Genomic DNA, 20403 nt, shown 5'->3' on the forward strand with positions numbered 1-20403 from the left:
TGGTTCTCTACCTGAAATATGTGTTCCTGGCATGTCTGTGTAACAGGGTTAAAAATGCAATATTAATTATTAGCCATCCATCTATCTATTATCTTGACCGCTTATCCCGTTAGGGGTCACGGGGGGCTGGAGCCTATCCCAGCTGACTTCGGGCGGAAGGCAGGGGACACCCTGGACAGGTCGCCAACCTATCACAGGGCTAACACAGAGAGACAGACAACCATTCAAACACACACTCACACCTACAGGCAATTTAGAGTGATCAATTAACCTTGTGAGCATGTTTTTGGATTGTGGGAGGAAGCCGGAGTACCCGGAGAACACCCACGCATGCACAGGGAGAACATGCAAACTCCACACAGAAAGGCCCCCACCCGACCGGGGATTTGAACCAGCAACCTTCTAGCTGTGAGGCAACAGTGCTACCCACTGCACCACCGTGCAGAACATTAATTATTATTTCTTTATTATTACACAAATTATACCTGTGTGTGTAGAGCCTCTTTGTGTATTTCTTTTTCTAAAAGTATTTTGAAGTGCAGCCTCGTCTTCCGGTCATTTTCTTCTTCGTTGGTTTCTTGACCTTTACATTTGATTTGCCCCCTTCCCCCCTTCCATATACTTATTTATTTTATGTGTGCTTTTGTCCTGTATAGTGTTTTAATGTGTATATTAAACAGAGTTTACTTTTATTCCTTTTTTTTTGCAAAATATATTTATTGGGTTTTTTTCTTTTTTTTCCCCCAAAAATAACAGTAACAAAAAGCTTGTACAACATTGATCTGCACATCCATCATAAATAATAAAGAAAAGAAAAATAACATATATATATATATATATATATACACACATCCATATATACATACACATATATACCTATATATACAGATATAAAAACAAAACAAAAGCATACAACACATAGGCAGATTATTAGTATTGGGGTTGGGTTTTTATTTTTTTCCTTTCCTCTCAAAATGAAGGCCTTTTGTTCCTTTTTAAAGTCATGTTTAAGCAGACTAACTGAACGTGCACGTGATTCATGCTGGTTTGTGTGCACTGAAGGTTTAAGCTAGTCGAAATGTGCTTTTATCTGTGCAGGAGCGGAGGCGGGCTGCATACTTTATAAACTCAGAGGTTCTTGTCTGTCTGATTAACAGATTAACAGAATAAACGCAGAGCAAGCGAGGTCCTGGTGTTGGTCGTCAGTCAACTTTAACAAACACAACGCAGATTCCCACCGGTTACATCTACCAACTGGTGGGATTTTTGAGCAATAAACTTTAAAGACATGTTTTGGAGACCTCTTAGACCAATATATTTTGATGAAAAAGAGCATAATATGTCACCTTTAACAAAACATGATTACATTTATTGAACTCATAGGTCAAAATACTGCTTAATACTGCACTGTCCCTTTATAAAAAAGAGTAAATAAATAAAACATCAACAGTTCAAATGAATGGGGGAGAAAGATTTTTTGACCTATACTGCAGCCAGCCACCAGGGGGCAGACGCACTGCTGAAAGCTTCACTTCCAGCCGAGCAAGATGCACCCCTGGTCCCAGCAGGAGGAGAGGAGAGGTGCTGCAATGTTCAATGTTGAAGAAACATAGTCCCTTCTTATTGTTCCAGAACAGCTGCAGGAGATGGAGGAGAAGTTTGATGCTGAAGTAACGTCTCTGAAAACGTCCACTGATGAGATCACGTAGACAACGTTTCTCTGAGGGGCTGCTTTAGAAAACACGGACTGTAGGAGCTGGGGATCAAACCACCGGACCAGGTAGAGGATCAGACCTGTTGCTGTTGTTATGAGCAGATTTAATGACACACAGCCTGAAGGCACAGAGAGTCAGTAATGTTGCTGCTGATACTGTCAGTCCAATGTAGAGACCGATCCTTCCCCGACTCTGATCTCCTGGTTCTGGTCTCTCTGTTGGTCTCTGATCTTCAGGCTCATGAACAGCTGCTGTAAAGGACAATAATAGAACTGATGACTGTTTCATGTCGTCCTAGATTGAAGATGTTTGTGATTTACTCGACTGACTTTACTCACCAGTCACATTGAGCTGACATCGTTTCAAGCTGGATCCAGCGTTAGTGAACACTTCACATTTGTACCGGCCTGAGTCATTAGTCCTGAGTGAGGACACATGAAGTCTGATTCGTCCGTCTCTGAGGACGTCTTTGTCACACTGGACCCGTCCTGAAAACTCTTCACTCTGAGACTCTGAGACCTCGACTCCTTTATGAAGCTCAAACAGGACTGAGTGTTTGTGATCATTGAACATGTCACAGAAGACAAAGAGACGTTGTGTTGAGTTGTCAGGTTTGGGTGTGAAGGTCCACTCCAGTGTGACGTCCTGGTTCTCCTCTGCCTGATAAGAAGTGTGAGTCACGTTCACTACTAATGTTCCTGTAGAGGAGACAGAGAGGGAAAGAGAGGAGCAGAAAAACACTGTAACATGTGGCAGCTGGCCAATAGAGGGCGCTAGGGCGCCACCCCACCACCCACCACATTACCAGACATAAACAAATGTAATCAAAATGATATAATAAAAGAATATTCTGAACTATATGTATACATTTTTTTAGATGAGCAAGATAAATATGATATAGTTATGATGAGTAAAGTTGTATCGTTCATCTGTGTTGTCTGATTGGTGACGTGTTTTCGCCCTGGGCGCAAAAATCTTTGGCCATAGACTCTCGTTAAAAGTTGTACATGCACCCTGTAGCTGTTAGAGAAAAGGCTAAAGGCCTGCCTCTTTACCTCACACTAGCTTGAGTTCAGCATTTCCAATATGGCTGACGATTGGCTTCAAAACAGGCTTCATCCATTCGTCCATTTTTTATAGTCTGTGGTATTTCTTTATATCTTACAACAAATAACAGAGTTATCACGTAGGCTGATAATCATGTAGTAATAATGTTAGACTGATTTTGTTAGTTTTTATTTCTTTTTTTTTTTTAACAAAACATGACATTTTTTTACACTGTTGAAATCATTAACTTCTATTTACATTTATTACAATAATCGAAATTAATTTAAGCGTGCGAGTCGCAATCAGATGTCAAAATGTTGCTTACTGTGAGTGAATTATCAGAGCCAGAATGACATAAAGGAAAAGTTCCTCTTCATGCTGAGCCGAGTCAAATGATCCGACTCACTTAAAAGAGCCGAAATTCCCCTCACAAGAACTCCGATCAAAAGTTTACTTTCGATATCCAGGATGCGTTCAAACCACGTGGGAAATTCTACACTTCATTTAAAATTAAATATCACAGTTAATACATTTTAAATAAGGTGTTCATGGTTCTGAATTTGTGTGCAGAGCTCAGGAGCATGGACAGATCAGGTTAAGTCCTCCAAAGGAGAGTCTGTAGGTTACCTTTTTTTTTTTAAATTGTATTCAACAATTGAGTTAAACAGATACTTCATGAAGTGAAAGACGCATTGTTAAAAAAAACAGGAACAAAATAAAGTAATGACGTAAATGTTGCTCTGTACTGCCTTAATGATTCACAAGTGTTTGCAGTTGCGGCAAGTCCAAAACGCTGCAGCTCGAGTACTCAATAGAGCTAGGAACAGAGAGCACATATCTCCAGTGTTAGGTTCTCTGGCTCCCCATAAAAATCCTTCCTCTGACCTTCAAAGCTCTTAATGATCAGAAACCTTTGTTTATTAAAGAGCTCATAGTGCCCGATTACCCCTCTAGATCAGTGATTCTCAGATGGGGGTACATGGGAGTACTGCAAGGGGTAGCCTACACGACAAATGTAAAAAAAAAAAAAAGTTGCTTCACAAAAAATTAAAAAGAAATCTGATTTAAAAACAACTCTTGATTTTTTGACACTTGATTTTTATTTCAATGCAACATCAAATAGGGCACTATTTCCAAATTGAGCATATTCATAAAATATATTATTTTCAAACGGCTTGGATCAGAGGGCCTCCGTTTGTTGACGTCAATGTCAAAGCGAGCGATCACGTACACTTGCATGCTAATAAAAGCACGGCCTGGAGGATAACGTTGGCCAGGTGGTTGAAATGCTTCTTGTTTGACATAAATAAATTGGTGTGCTCTTTGGGCCATCAAAGGTGCCAGCTGCATCAATCTTTAATTATTTCTGAAAATATTGCACTACAAAAGCATAGAATTTCATGTCAATGTTATTGTAATGGAGCTGGACAGCATCCCCCTCACTAAGGTGAAAAAACAGTTAAAAACAGTTTAACCCCAATCTAATACAGGAAGTAACTTTATTTTTCTCAAAAAATATAAGGTAAAATCTGCTGAAACATTTCAGGGTGACAGCCGGGGACAAGAGAAACAAGAATCCATTGAAAGATCTTTGTCACCTCTCCCAGATCTTTCAAAACAAAATAATAAAAATCACTAAAATATCAAAGCTTTTCAATGCAATTTGAGCAGAACTAAACTTTATTTTTTCTCAAAAACTTAAATAATCTTAAATATAGAGAACTATTACTTTTTCTGTAATTATTTTATTTTATTTTCATATTCAATAACAAATTTTGGAACTACGCGGCTGCATTCCTCCTTTTTGGTCGCTCTAAGCAGCCGTACCATAATTCCCTGTATAGACTATAGACTGTAAATAAAAATGGACAGCGTTGCTCCGCCTCTTCCCTTTGTACGGTTCTGAAGCCAAAAAATCCCTCTCCTGGGCGCCGCCATTGTGCAGCCAGAGCCTGTGAAGCCTTTGTAATAAGCTCCGCCCTACAGCGTGACGTCACAAGACGCTGTGTGTCCTTTGAAGTTTCCCTCTACAGCGGCTGTGAATCAAAGGAAACAGGAAGTAAAACCCAGTTTTTTAAACTCTAATAACGAACGAAAAAGAAACTTTTCAGGAAAAAGAGGCCTTGGACACAAAACAGTCAAATACTAACTACATATCACCACAGCATACGGATGTGAGAAACATTCGTACGACGTGTATTTATGTTTTAAAGTTTGACTGCTCCCCCATTCAAATGAATGGGGGAGACAGATTTTTTGACCTATACTGCAGCCAGCCACCAGGGGGCAGACGCACTGCTGAAAGCCTCACCACCACGGGGCAGTCACTCTGCTGAAAGCTTCACTTCCAGCCGAGCGAGATGCACCCCTGGTCCCAGCAGGAGGAGAGGAGAGGTGCTGCAATGTTCAATGTTGAAGAAACATAGTCCCTTCTTATTGTTCCAGAACAGCTGCAGGAGATGGAGGAGAAGTTTGATGCTGAAGTAACGTCTCTGAAAACGTCCACTGATGAGATCACGTAGACAACGTTTCTCTGAGGGGCTGCTTTAGAAAACATGGACTGTAGGAGCTGGGGATCAAACCTCCAGACTAGTTAGAGGTTGATCAGACATGTTGCTGTTGCTATGAGCAGATTTAATGACACACAGCCTGAAGGCACAGAGAGTCAGTAATGTTGCTGCTGATACTGCTAGTCCAATGTAGAGACCGATCCTTCCCCGACTCTGATCTCCTGGTTCTGGTCTCTCTGTTGGTCTCTGATCTCCTGGTTCTGGTCTCTCTGTTGGTCTCTGATCTTCAGGCTCATGAACAGCTGCTGTAAAGGACAATAATAGAACTGATGACTGTTTCATGTCGTCCTAGATTGAAGATGTTTGTGATTTACTCGACTGACTTTACTCACCAGTCACATTGAGATGACATCGTTTCAAGCTGGATCCAGCGTTAGTGAGCACTTCACATTTGTACCGGCCTGAGTCATTAGTCCTGAGTGAGGACACATGAAGTCTGATTCGTCCCTCTCTGAGGACGTCTTTGTCACACTGGACTCGTCCTGAAAACTCTTCACTCTGAGACTCTGAGACCTCGACTCCTTCATGAAGCTGAAACAGGGTGAAGTGTTTGTGACTATTGAACATCTCACAGAAGACAAAGAGACGTTGTGTTGAGTTGTCAGGTTTGGGTGTGAAGGTCCACTCCAGTGTGACGTCCTGGTCCTCCTCTGCCTGATAAGAAGTATGAGTCACGTTCACTACTAATGTTCCTGTAGAGGAGACAGAGAGGGAAAGAGAGGAGCAGAAAAACACTGCAACATGTGGCAGCCGGCCAATAGAGGGCGCTAGGGCGCCACCCCACCACCCACCACATCACCAGACATAAACAAATTTAATCAAAATGAAATAATAAAATAATATTCTGAACTATATGTATATATATTTTTTTAAATGAGCAAGATAAATATGATATAGTTAATGATGAGTAAAGTTGTATCGAGCTCAGGAGCATGGACAGATCAGGTTAAGTCCTCCAAAGGAGAGTCTGTAGGTTACCTTTTTTTAAAAAATTGTATTCAACAATTGAGTTAAACAGATACTTCATGAAGTGAAAGACGCATTGTTAAAAAAAACAGGAACAAAATAAAGTAATGGCGTAAATGTTGCTCTGTACTGCCTTAATGATTCACAAGTGTTTGCAGTTGCGGCAAGTCCAAAACGCTGCAGCTCGAGTACTCAATAGAGCTAGGAACAGAGAGCACATCTCTCCAGTGTTAGCTTCTCTGGCTCCCCATAAAAATCCTTCCTCTGACCTTCAAAGCTCTTAATGATCAGACACCTTCGTTTCTTAAAGAGCTCATAGTGCCCGATTACCCCTCTAGATCAGTGATTCTCAGATGGGGGTACATGGGAGTACTGCAAGGGGTAGCCTACACGACAAATGTAAAAAAAAAAAAAAAAGTTGCTTCACAAAAAATTAAAAAGAAATCTGATTTAAAAACAACTCCATCAACAGCATTTGATTTTTATTTCAATGCAACATCAAATAGGGCACTATTTCCAAATTGAGCATATTCATAAAATATATTATTTGCAAACGGCTTGGATCAGAGGGCCTCCGTTTGTTGACGTCAATGTCAAAGCGAGCGATCACGTACACTTGCATGCTAATAAAAGCACGGCCTGGAGGATAACGTTGGCCAGGTGGTTGAAATGCTTCTTGTTTGACATAAATAAATTGGTGTGCTCTTTGGGCCATCAAAGGTGCCAGCTGCATCAATCTTTAATTATTTCTGAAAATATTGCACTACAAAAGCATAGAATTTCATGTCAATGTTATTGTAATGGAGCTGGACAGCATCCCCCTCACTAAGGTGAAAAAACAGTTAAAAACAGTTTAACCCCAATCTAATACAGGAAGTAACTTTATTTTTCTCAAAAAATATAAGGTAAAATCTGCTGAAACATTTCAGGGTGACAGCCGGGGACAAGAGAAACAAGAATCCATTGAAAGATCTTTGTCACCTCTCCCAGATCTTTCAAAACAAAATAATAAAAATCACTAAAATATCAAAGCTTTTCAATGCAATTTGAGCAGAACTAAACTTTATTTTTTCTCAAAAACTTAAATAATCTTAAATATAGAGAACTATTACTTTTTCTGTAATTATTTTATTTTATTTTCATATTCAATAACAAATTTTGGAACTACGCGGCTGCATTCCTCCTTTTTGGTCGCTCTAAGCAGCCGTACCATAATTCCCTGTATAGACTATAGACTGTAAATAAACATGGACAGCGTTGCTCCGCCTCTTCCCGTTGTACGGTTCTGAAGCCAAAAAATCCCTCTCCTGGGCGCCGCCATTGTGCAGCCAGAGCCTGTGAAGCCTTTGTAATAAGCTCCGCCCTACAGCGTGATGTCACAAGACGCTGTGTGTCCTTTGAAGTTTCCCTCTACAGCGGCTGTGAATCAAAGGAAACAGGAAGTAAAACCCCGTTTTTTAAACTCTAATAACTAACGAAAAAGAAACTTTTCAGAAAAAAGAGGCCTTGGACACAAAACAGTCAAATACTAACTACATATCACCACAGCATACGGATGTGAGAAACATTCGTACGACGTGTATTTATTTTTTAAAGTTTGACTGCTCCCCCATTCAAATGAATGGGGGAGACAGATTTTTTGACCTATACTGCAGCCAGCCACCAGGGGGCAGACGCACTGCTGAAAGCTTCACTTCCAGCCGAGCGAGATGCACCCCTGGTCCCAGCAGGAGGAGAGGAGAGGTGCTGCAATGTTCAATGTTGAAGAAACATAGTCCCTTCTTATTGTTCCAGAACAGCTGCAGGAGATGGAGGAGAAGTTTGATGCTGAAGTAACGTCTCTGAAAACGTCCACTGATGAGATCACGTAGACAACGTTTCTCTGAGGGGCTGCTTTAGAAAACATGGACTGTAGGAGCTGGGGATCAAACCTCCAGACTAGTTAGAGGATCAGACCTGTTGCTGTTGCTATGAGCAGATTTAATGACACACAGCCTGAAGGCACAGAGAGTCAGTAATGTTGCTGCTGATACTGCTAGTCCAATGTAGAGACCGATCCTTCCCCGACTCTGATCTCCTGGTTCTGGTCTCTCTGTTGGTCTCTGATCTCCTGGTTCTGGTCTCTCTGTTGGTCTCTGATCTTCAGGCTCATGAACAGCTGCTGTAAAGGACAATAATAGAACTGATGACTGTTTCATGTCGTCCTAGATTGAAGATGTTTGTGATTTACTCGACTGACTTTACTCACCAGTCACATTGAGATGACATCGTTTCAAGCTGGATCCAGCGTTAGTGAGCACTTCACATTTGTACCGGCCTGAGTCATTAGTCCTGAGTGAGGACACATGAAGTCTGATTCGTCCCTCTCTGAGGACGTCTTTGTCACACTGGACTCGTCCTGAAAACTCTTCACTCTGAGACTCTGAGACCTCGACTCCTTCATGAAGCTGAAACAGGGTGAAGTGTTTGTGACTATTGAACATCTCACAGAAGACAAAGAGACGTTGTGTTGAGTTGTCAGGTTTGGGTGTGAAGGTCCACTCCAGTGTGACGTCCTGGTCCTCCTCTGCCTGATAAGAAGTATGAGTCACGTTCACTACTAATGTTCCTGTAGAGGAGACAGAGAGGGAAAGAGAGGAGCAGAAAAACACTGTAACATGTGGCAGCCGGCCAATAGAGGGCGCTAGGGCGCCACCCCACCACCCACCACATTACCAGACATAAACAAATGTAATCAAAATGATATAATAAAAGAATATTCTGAACTATATGTATACATTTTTTTAGATGAGCAAGATAAATATGATATAGTTATGATGAGTAAAGTTGTATCGTTCATCTGTGTTGTCTGATTGGTGACGTGTTTTCGCCCTGGGCGCAAAAATCTTTGGCCATAGACTCTCGTTAAAAGTTGTACATGCACCCTGTAGCTGTTAGAGAAAAGGCTAAAGGCCTGCCTCTTTACCTCACACTAGCTTGAGTTCAGCATTTCCAATATGGCTGACGATTGGCTTCAAAACAGGCTTCATCCATTCGTCCATTTTTTATAGTCTGTGGTATTTCTTTATATCTTACAACAAATAACAGAGTTATCACGTAGGCTGATAATCATGTAGTAATAATGTTAGACTGATTTTGTTAGTTTTTATTTCTTTTTTTTTTTTAACAAAACATGACATTTTTTTACACTGTTGAAATCATTAACTTCTATTTACATTTATTACAATAATCGAAATTAATTTAAGCGTGCGAGTCGCAATCAGATGTCAAAATGTTGCTTACTGTGAGTGAATTATCAGAGCCAGAATGACATAAAGGAAAAGTTCCTCTTCATGCTGAGCCGAGTCAAATGATCCGACTCACTTAAAAGAGCCGAAATTCCCCTCACAAGAACTCCGATCAAAAGTTTACTTTCGATATCCAGGATGCGTTCAAACCACGTGGGAAATTCTACACTTCATTTAAAATTAAATATCACAGTTAATACATTTTAAATAAGGTGTTCATGGTTCTGAATTTGTGTGCAGAGCTCAGGAGCATGGACAGATCAGGTTAAGTCCTCCAAAGGAGAGTCTGTAGGTTACCTTTTTTTTTTTAAATTGTATTCAACAATTGAGTTAAACAGATACTTCATGAAGTGAAAGACGCATTGTTAAAAAAAACAGGAACAAAATAAAGTAATGACGTAAATGTTGCTCTGTACTGCCTTAATGATTCACAAGTGTTTGCAGTTGCGGCAAGTCCAAAACGCTGCAGCTCGAGTACTCAATAGAGCTAGGAACAGAGAGCACATATCTCCAGTGTTAGGTTCTCTGGCTCCCCATAAAAATCCTTCCTCTGACCTTCAAAGCTCTTAATGATCAGAAACCTTTGTTTATTAAAGAGCTCATAGTGCCCGATTACCCCTCTAGATCAGTGATTCTCAGATGGGGGTACATGGGAGTACTGCAAGGGGTAGCCTACACGACAAATGTAAAAAAAAAAAAAAGTTGCTTCACAAAAAATTAAAAAGAAATCTGATTTAAAAACAACTCTTGATTTTTTGACACTTGATTTTTATTTCAATGCAACATCAAATAGGGCACTATTTCCAAATTGAGCATATTCATAAAATATATTATTTTCAAACGGCTTGGATCAGAGGGCCTCCGTTTGTTGACGTCAATGTCAAAGCGAGCGATCACGTACACTTGCATGCTAATAAAAGCACGGCCTGGAGGATAACGTTGGCCAGGTGGTTGAAATGCTTCTTGTTTGACATAAATAAATTGGTGTGCTCTTTGGGCCATCAAAGGTGCCAGCTGCATCAATCTTTAATTATTTCTGAAAATATTGCACTACAAAAGCATAGAATTTCATGTCAATGTTATTGTAATGGAGCTGGACAGCATCCCCCTCACTAAGGTGAAAAAACAGTTAAAAACAGTTTAACCCCAATCTAATACAGGAAGTAACTTTATTTTTCTCAAAAAATATAAGGTAAAATCTGCTGAAACATTTCAGGGTGACAGCCGGGGACAAGAGAAACAAGAATCCATTGAAAGATCTTTGTCACCTCTCCCAGATCTTTCAAAACAAAATAATAAAAATCACTAAAATATCAAAGCTTTTCAATGCAATTTGAGCAGAACTAAACTTTATTTTTTCTCAAAAACTTAAATAATCTTAAATATAGAGAACTATTACTTTTTCTGTAATTATTTTATTTTATTTTCATATTCAATAACAAATTTTGGAACTACGCGGCTGCATTCCTCCTTTTTGGTCGCTCTAAGCAGCCGTACCATAATTCCCTGTATAGACTATAGACTGTAAATAAAAATGGACAGCGTTGCTCCGCCTCTTCCCTTTGTACGGTTCTGAAGCCAAAAAATCCCTCTCCTGGGCGCCGCCATTGTGCAGCCAGAGCCTGTGAAGCCTTTGTAATAAGCTCCGCCCTACAGCGTGACGTCACAAGACGCTGTGTGTCCTTTGAAGTTTCCCTCTACAGCGGCTGTGAATCAAAGGAAACAGGAAGTAAAACCCAGTTTTTTAAACTCTAATAACGAACGAAAAAGAAACTTTTCAGGAAAAAGAGGCCTTGGACACAAAACAGTCAAATACTAACTACATATCACCACAGCATACGGATGTGAGAAACATTCGTACGACGTGTATTTATGTTTTAAAGTTTGACTGCTCCCCCATTCAAATGAATGGGGGAGACAGATTTTTTGACCTATACTGCAGCCAGCCACCAGGGGGCAGACGCACTGCTGAAAGCCTCACCACCACGGGGCAGTCACTCTGCTGAAAGCTTCACTTCCAGCCGAGCGAGATGCACCCCTGGTCCCAGCAGGAGGAGAGGAGAGGTGCTGCAATGTTCAATGTTGAAGAAACATAGTCCCTTCTTATTGTTCCAGAACAGCTGCAGGAGATGGAGGAGAAGTTTGATGCTGAAGTAACGTCTCTGAAAACGTCCACTGATGAGATCACGTAGACAACGTTTCTCTGAGGGGCTGCTTTAGAAAACATGGACTGTAGGAGCTGGGGATCAAACCTCCAGACTAGTTAGAGGTTGATCAGACATGTTGCTGTTGCTATGAGCAGATTTAATGACACACAGCCTGAAGGCACAGAGAGTCAGTAATGTTGCTGCTGATACTGCTAGTCCAATGTAGAGACCGATCCTTCCCCGACTCTGATCTCCTGGTTCTGGTCTCTCTGTTGGTCTCTGATCTCCTGGTTCTGGTCTCTCTGTTGGTCTCTGATCTTCAGGCTCATGAACAGCTGCTGTAAAGGACAATAATAGAACTGATGACTGTTTCATGTCGTCCTAGATTGAAGATGTTTGTGATTTACTCGACTGACTTTACTCACCAGTCACATTGAGATGACATCGTTTCAAGCTGGATCCAGCGTTAGTGAGCACTTCACATTTGTACCGGCCTGAGTCATTAGTCCTGAGTGAGGACACATGAAGTCTGATTCGTCCCTCTCTGAGGACGTCTTTGTCACACTGGACTCGTCCTGAAAACTCTTCACTCTGAGACTCTGAGACCTCGACTCCTTCATGAAGCTGAAACAGGGTGAAGTGTTTGTGACTATTGAACATCTCACAGAAGACAAAGAGACGTTGTGTTGAGTTGTCAGGTTTGGGTGTGAAGGTCCACTCCAGTGTGACGTCCTGGTCCTCCTCTGCCTGATAAGAAGTATGAGTCACGTTCAGTACTAATGTTCCTGTAGAGGAGACAGAGAGGGAAAGAGAGGAGCAGAAAAACACTGCAACATGTGGCAGCCGGCCAATAGAGGGCGCTAGGGCGCCACCCCACCACCCACCACATCACCAGACATAAACAAATTTAATCAAAATGAAATAATAAAATAATATTCTGAACTATATGTATATATATTTTTTTAAATGAGCAAGATAAATATGATATAGTTAATGATGAGTAAAGTTGTATCGAGCTCAGGAGCATGGACAGATCAGGTTAAGTCCTCCAAAGGAGAGTCTGTAGGTTACCTTTTTTTAAAAAATTGTATTCAACAATTGAGTTAAACAGATACTTCATGAAGTGAAAGACGCATTGTTAAAAAAAACAGGAACAAAATAAAGTAATGGCGTAAATGTTGCTCTGTACTGCCTTAATGATTCACAAGTGTTTGCAGTTGCGGCAAGTCCAAAACGCTGCAGCTCGAGTACTCAATAGAGCTAGGAACAGAGAGCACATCTCTCCAGTGTTAGCTTCTCTGGCTCCCCATAAAAATCCTTCCTCTGACCTTCAAAGCTCTTAATGATCAGACACCTTCGTTTCTTAAAGAGCTCATAGTGCCCGATTACCCCTCTAGATCAGTGATTCTCAGATGGGGGTACATGGGAGTACTGCAAGGGGTAGCCTACACGACAAATGTAAAAAAAAAAAAAAAAGTTGCTTCACAAAAAATTAAAAAGAAATCTGATTTAAAAACAACTCCATCAACAGCATTTGATTTTTATTTCAATGCAACATCAAATAGGGCACTATTTCCAAATTGAGCATATTCATAAAATATATTATTTGCAAACGGCTTGGATCAGAGGGCCTCCGTTTGTTGACGTCAATGTCAAAGCGAGCGATCACGTACACTTGCATGCTAATAAAAGCACGGCCTGGAGGATAACGTTGGCCAGGTGGTTGAAATGCTTCTTGTTTGACATAAATAAATTGGTGTGCTCTTTGGGCCATCAAAGGTGCCAGCTGCATCAATCTTTAATTATTTCTGAAAATATTGCACTACAAAAGCATAGAATTTCATGTCAATGTTATTGTAATGGAGCTGGACAGCATCCCCCTCACTAAGGTGAAAAAACAGTTAAAAACAGTTTAACCCCAATCTAATACAGGAAGTAACTTTATTTTTCTCAAAAAATATAAGGTAAAATCTGCTGAAACATTTCAGGGTGACAGCCGGGGACAAGAGAAACAAGAATCCATTGAAAGATCTTTGTCACCTCTCCCAGATCTTTCAAAACAAAATAATAAAAATCACTAAAATATCAAAGCTTTTCAATGCAATTTGAGCAGAACTAAACTTTATTTTTTCTCAAAAACTTAAATAATCTTAAATATAGAGAACTATTACTTTTTCTGTAATTATTTTATTTTATTTTCATATTCAATAACAAATTTTGGAACTACGCGGCTGCATTCCTCCTTTTTGGTCGCTCTAAGCAGCCGTACCATAATTCCCTGTATAGACTATAGACTGTAAATAAACATGGACAGCGTTGCTCCGCCTCTTCCCGTTGTACGGTTCTGAAGCCAAAAAATCCCTCTCCTGGGCGCCGCCATTGTGCAGCCAGAGCCTGTGAAGCCTTTGTAATAAGCTCCGCCCTACAGCGTGATGTCACAAGACGCTGTGTGTCCTTTGAAGTTTCCCTCTACAGCGGCTGTGAATCAAAGGAAACAGGAAGTAAAACCCCGTTTTTTAAACTCTAATAACTAACGAAAAAGAAACTTTTCAGAAAAAAGAGGCCTTGGACACAAAACAGTCAAATACTAACTACATATCACCACAGCATACGGATGTGAGAAACATTCGTACGACGTGTATTTATTTTTTAAAGTTTGACTGCTCCCCCATTCAAATGAATGGGGGAGACAGATTTTTTGACCTATACTGCAGCCAGCCACCAGGGGGCAGACGCACTGCTGAAAGCTTCACTTCCAGCCGAGCGAGATGCACCCCTGGTCCCAGCAGGAGGAGAGGAGAGGTGCTGCAATGTTCAATGTTGAAGAAACATAGTCCCTTCTTATTGTTCCAGAACAGCTGCAGGAGATGGAGGAGAAGTTTGATGCTGAAGTAACGTCTCTGAAAACGTCCACTGATGAGATCACGTAGACAACGTTTCTCTGAGGGGCTGCTTTAGAAAACATGGACTGTAGGAGCTGGGGATCAAACCTCCAGACTAGTTAGAGGATCAGACCTGTTGCTGTTGCTATGAGCAGATTTAATGACACACAGCCTGAAGGCACAGAGAGTCAGTAATGTTGCTGCTGATACTGCTAGTCCAATGTAGAGACCGATCCTTCCCCGACTCTGATCTCCTGGTTCTGGTCTCTCTGTTGGTCTCTGATCTCCTGGTTCTGGTCTCTCTGTTGGTCTCTGATCTTCAGGCTCATGAACAGCTGCTGTAAAGGACAATAATAGAACTGATGACTGTTTCATGTCGTCCTAGATTGAAGATGTTTGTGATTTACTCGACTGACTTTACTCACCAGTCACATTGAGATGACATCGTTTCAAGCTGGATCCAGCGTTAGTGAGCACTTCACATTTGTACCGGCCTGAGTCATTAGTCCTGAGTGAGGACACATGAAGTCTGATTCGTCCCTCTCTGAGGACGTCTTTGTCACACTGGACTCGTCCTGAAAACTCTTCACTCTGAGACTCTGAGACCTCGACTCCTTCATGAAGCTGAAACAGGGTGAAGTGTTTGTGACTATTGAACATCTCACAGAAGACAAAGAGACGTTGTGTTGAGTTGTCAGGTTTGGGTGTGAAGGTCCACTCCAGTGTGACGTCCTGGTCCTCCTCTGCCTGATAAGAAGTATGAGTCACGTTCACTACTAATGTTCCTGTAGAGGAGACAGAGAGGGAAAGAGAGGAGCAGAAAAACACTGTAACATGTGGCAGCCGGCCAATAGAGGGCGCTAGGGCGCCACCCCACCACCCACCACATCACCAGACATAAACAAATTTAATCAAAATGAAATAATAAAATAATATTCTGAACTATATGTATATATATTTTTTTAAATGAGCAAGATAAATATGATATAGTTAATGATGAGTAAAGTTGTATCGAGCTCAGGAGCATGGACAGATCAGGTTAAGTCCTCCAAAGGAGAGTCTGTAGGTTACCTTTTTTTAAAAAATTGTATTCAACAATTGAGTTAAACAGATACTTCATGAAGTGAAAGACGCATTGTTAAAAAAAACAGGAACAAAATAAAGTAATGACGTAAATGTTGCTCTGTACTGCCTTAATGATTCACAAGTGTTTGCAGTTGCGGCAAGTCCAAAACGCTGCAGCTCGAGTACTCAATAGAGCTAGGAACAGAGAGCACATCTCTCCAGTGTTAGCTTCTCTGGCTCCCCATAAAAATCCTTCCTCTGACCTTCAAAGCTCTTAATGATCAGACACCTTCGTTTCTTAAAGAGCTCATAGTGCCCGATTACCCCTCTAGATCAGTGATTCTCAGATGGGGGTACATGGGAGTACTGCAAGGGGTAGCCTACACGACAAATGTAAAAAAAAAAAAAAAAGTTGCTTCACAAAAAATTAAAAAGAAATCTGATTTAAAAACAACTCTTGATTTTTTGACACTTGATTTTTATTTCAATGCAACATCAAATAGGGCACTATTTCCAAATTGAGCATATTCATAAAATATATTATTTTCAAACGGCTTGGATCAGAGGGCCTCCGTTTGTTGACGTCAATGTCAAAGCGAGCGATCACGTACACTTGCATGCTAATAAAAGCACGGCCTGGAGGATAACGTTGGCCAGGTGGTTGAAATGCTTCTTGTTTGACATAAATAAATTGGTGTGCTCTTTGGGCCATCAAAGGTGCTAGCTGCATCAATCTTTAATTATTTCTGAAAATATTGCACTACAAAAGCATAGAATTTCATGTCAATGTTATTGTAATGGAGCTGGACAGCATCCCCCTCACTAAGGTGAAAAAACAGTTAAAAACAGTTTAACCCCAATCTAATACAGGAAGTAACTTTATTTTTCTCAAAAAATATAAGGTAAAATCTGCTGAAACATTTCAGGGTGACAGCCGGGGACAAGAGAAACAAGAATCCATTGAAAGATCTTTGTCACCTCTCCCAGATCTTTCAAAACAAAATAATAAAAATCACTAAAATATCAAAGCTTTTCAATGCAATTTGAGCAGAACTAAACTTTATTTTTTCTCAAAAACTTAAATAATCTTAAATATAGAGAACTATTACTTTTTCTGTAATTATTTTATTTTATTTTCATATTCAATAACAAATTTTGGAACTACGCGGCTGCATTCCTCCTTTTTGGTCGCTCTAAGCAGCCGTACCATAATTCCCTGTATAGACTATAGACTGTAAATAAACATGGACAGCGTTGCTCCGCCTCTTCCCGTTGTACGGTTCTGAAGCCAAAAAATCCCTCTCCTGGGCGCTGCCATTGTGCAGCCAGAGCCTGTGAAGCCTTTGTAATAAGCTCCGCCCTACAGCGTGACGTCATAAGACGCTGTGTGTCCTTTGAAGTTTCCCTCTACAGCGGCTGTGAATCAAAGGAAACAGGAAGTAAAACCCCGTTTTTTAAACTCTAATAACGAACGAAAAAGAAACTTTTCAGAAAAAAGAGGCCTTGGACACAAAACAGTCAAATACTAACTACATATCACCACAGCATACGGATGTGAGAAACATTCGTACCACGTGTATTTATTTTTTAAAGTTTGACTGCTCCCCCATTCAAATGAATGGGGGAGACAGATTTTTTGACCTATACTGCAGCCAGCCACCAGGGGGCAGACACACTGCTGAAAGCCTCACCACCACGGGGCAGTCACTCTGCTGAAAGCCTCACCACCACGGGGCAGTCACTCTGCTGAAAGCCTCAGGGGATGACCCGGCTCCCTTGGTACAGACACGCATCATTTTTTGAGCGGCCGGGTTTTGCAAAAGACGGCTCACTTGACTGCAGTCACTACGCTCCCAGCATGCAGGCCTGCTTATCATACCTAAAGTTTCTAGAAATGTGATGTTTGCCACTCAGAGCTTCAAACAATCCAACAAGTTGTCTCCCATTACACCTGAACACATCATATTCACATTAGTGAGAGTTAAAAGTGACATGCATACTGATTTCAGGAGTAAACAGAGGATCATTTATTTTAATATAGTTAATGATCAATATGTTTTAAAGCGCGTGGCTGACGCAGTCGTTTCCAATGACGCTTTTCTATGGCAGCAGTGAGAGCTCGGGTTTAAAAAGAATAAAAACACAAAAACAAACTTTAAGGATGATTATTTAATTTAAAGATTTCTGTATATGTTATAAATAAATAAATAATGCACTGAGGCTTACCTTCTGCAAGCGTTTCACCGAACAGCAGAGAAAAGATGAATAAAAAGAGAGTTTTTTCAGCTGATACTGAAGAGCTGAACCTCTCATAGTCCATCCTCCACAGCGACTTTACACCAGACAGACAGAACACAGAGTGATGGTACTGTATTGTGCAAAACAAGGTAGACGAACAGGTCTCTATGGCAGTGATAGTACCAGACCTGGTAGAAGGAGCCTTGCCAGCCTTCTCTCCCCCCCCCCTCCCCCCCGTATTATGTAAGAGTTAGAGGGAAGTATAAACAAGCCTTTTGTTTGCACCTCACCGCACAGTGTCAGATCTTACTTCTTATGTCAAGGTCCATATAAAAGCTCAGCTTATGATGTTTTAGTTTGGGTGTCATGAAAGTAGACTAAGAAAGGATCCCATGTCTCATAAAATTTCCTCTTCGACCTGTTCACAGAGATGATTGAGACACAAGGAGGTTCGGACTGGACTTCCTGAGTTTAGTGGCGTATTTTCTGTTTTCTTTTGCAGTAACATCAATCATTTAAGCCTTATTTCTAAAGCACCTTTCAAACAAATCAAATGGGATTCAAAGGGTTTTACAGCGATTTAAATACTATTACTACTACTACTATTACTAATAACAATAATAATAATCCTAATAATAATAACAATAATAACTATAGTAAAATAATAAACATAATAATAACCATAATAACCAATATAATGATTAAAAAAAAAGAAATAATAATAAAAATGATAACAATGCTCATCATTATAGAAACCATCATCATACTAATAATAACTAGTAAAAATAATAACCATCATAGTAACAATAATAAAATAATAACAGGAACAAGAACAACAATAACAATAACCATAATCATGATATTAATAACAATAATTTTAAACAGGCAGAGTACAACAGAGTAAACAGGCGTAATGTGTGCTCTCCTCCTGGTCTTTGTTGAACCTCCTGCTGCTGCATTTTAGTATTAACTGCATTTTGTTTATGTCCATTTTTGTCGTTCTCATTTTCTTTCATTCTGGGATGAAAAAGCTGATTTTCTCAGGGTAACAGATTACTTTATCTCATTATTTCTACAAAACAAAGCTTGCTTTCTTGTAATGATGTGATGAGACTCTGGCTGGCTACAAGACTAACAATTGGCTGGTCAAAAGGATGGACCAGACCGCACAATCCAACAAAGTAAATCCTGTTTGTTTGTTAAGTGCTTTTTCAGTCAGTCTCAGTCAGTCACAGAAAACCAGTAACCTTATCTACCTGTTTTGTGTCATGCTTTGACCAAACAAGTTCAGACATTCTTTAACTTGTTTGGTAAAAGCAGCACTTATGTGGGAGGAGCTTTCAGCTGGATATAAAAGAGATAGAAATTAATAGTGACACATCTTTATAACAGACAAAAGCACTACCATTAATCACTTTGAGATCATCTGATTTTCAATGCCAGCTGGAACCGTTGCGAGGGTTTGGTGTCAGACCTACGGTGGCCCGGAAGTGCAATACAAATTTACAAAGGATGAAACACTCACAAAGTTTGAGACAAATTTACATTTTGGAAAACATTTTTACAATTTATAAAACAACATTAAATGAGCTAAACACTTTTCAAGATTCAAGATTCAAGAAAGCTTTATTGCCAAGTGAGCTCGCACACACAAGGAATTTGACGTGGTGAATGGAACACTGGTACTTAACAACAAGACAGTAAGGACAATAAATATATAAACCTAAATACAAATCCAGAAATTCTAAATAAAAATGAAAATACTATCTGTACAAAGAAAGGTAAAGAAGTACTTTTAAAGACATGAAATAATGAAATTTACCAAGACCACAACAAATTTACAAAATCAGAAACACTTCTAGACTGATTTCTCTGATTGAAAATATCCAGAATGAACACTATTTTTGCTCATTTTTATTTTGAAATGACACATCAGAATGACCTGTGATTGGCTAAATTACATTATAAGGTTGCTCACTATAAGTGTTAACTAAGGATGTAAGGATACACTCAACCCCCAATTCAGTTCGAATCCTGATTTTTGGTTCACAGTACAATTCACTCCCGATTCTCTAACAATTTTCAAGATTCTCAAAATTTAAATAACTATTGTTTTATTTCAATTCTCAGATATGGACAGTTGCATATTTATTTATTTATTTATCTTTAATTTCTTTGTAAACAAAGTAATCCTTTTTCATTTTTAAGGTGTGTTGGAAGTCAAATAAAACCACTGCCCACTTTTTCAGCACCTTGCAAAAAAACCCTCAAAATCACAGTACAGAAATACCTTGTTGGAAAATTTCAGAACAATTATAGAGAAATGGAAAGTGAGCGATTCCCAAATGAAAGTATTAAATATTAAAACAAATAAGGTAAATCTCTTTAAATAAACTAAAGTACAGCTTATGCTCCTGGCTTGGAATTGACATGTTTTTCTTCAGGAATATCAGGGAAAGTTAAAATGCTGAATTAAAATCTTTGAT

General features: G+C 39.9%; 2 protein-coding genes across 2 annotated transcripts; both read right to left on the reverse strand.

The window, feature by feature from the left end:
* Positions 1 to 11573: 11573 nt before the first annotated feature.
* Positions 11574 to 13413, reverse strand: LOC117807764. The gene is made up of 3 exons (XM_034677164.1): positions 13347 to 13413; positions 12158 to 12517; positions 11574 to 12070 (listed from the first exon to the last, which is right to left on the reverse strand). The coding sequence occupies exons 1-3, from the start codon at positions 13411 to 13413 to the stop codon at positions 11832 to 11834; spliced, it is 666 nt and encodes a 221-aa protein (XP_034533055.1). The 3' UTR covers positions 11574 to 11831.
* A 1085-nt stretch (positions 13414 to 14498) lies between these two features.
* Positions 14499 to 18006, reverse strand: LOC117807596. The gene is made up of 3 exons (XM_034676929.1): positions 17906 to 18006; positions 15040 to 15399; positions 14499 to 14952 (listed from the first exon to the last, which is right to left on the reverse strand). The coding sequence occupies exons 1-3, from the start codon at positions 17997 to 17999 to the stop codon at positions 14717 to 14719; spliced, it is 690 nt and encodes a 229-aa protein (XP_034532820.1). The 5' UTR covers positions 18000 to 18006; the 3' UTR covers positions 14499 to 14716.
* Positions 18007 to 20403: the final 2397 nt, after the last annotated feature.

Source organism: Notolabrus celidotus, chromosome 23 (genome assembly GCF_009762535.1).
Source record: "Notolabrus celidotus isolate fNotCel1 chromosome 23, fNotCel1.pri, whole genome shotgun sequence".
NCBI lineage: Eukaryota > Metazoa > Chordata > Actinopteri > Labriformes > Labridae > Notolabrus > Notolabrus celidotus.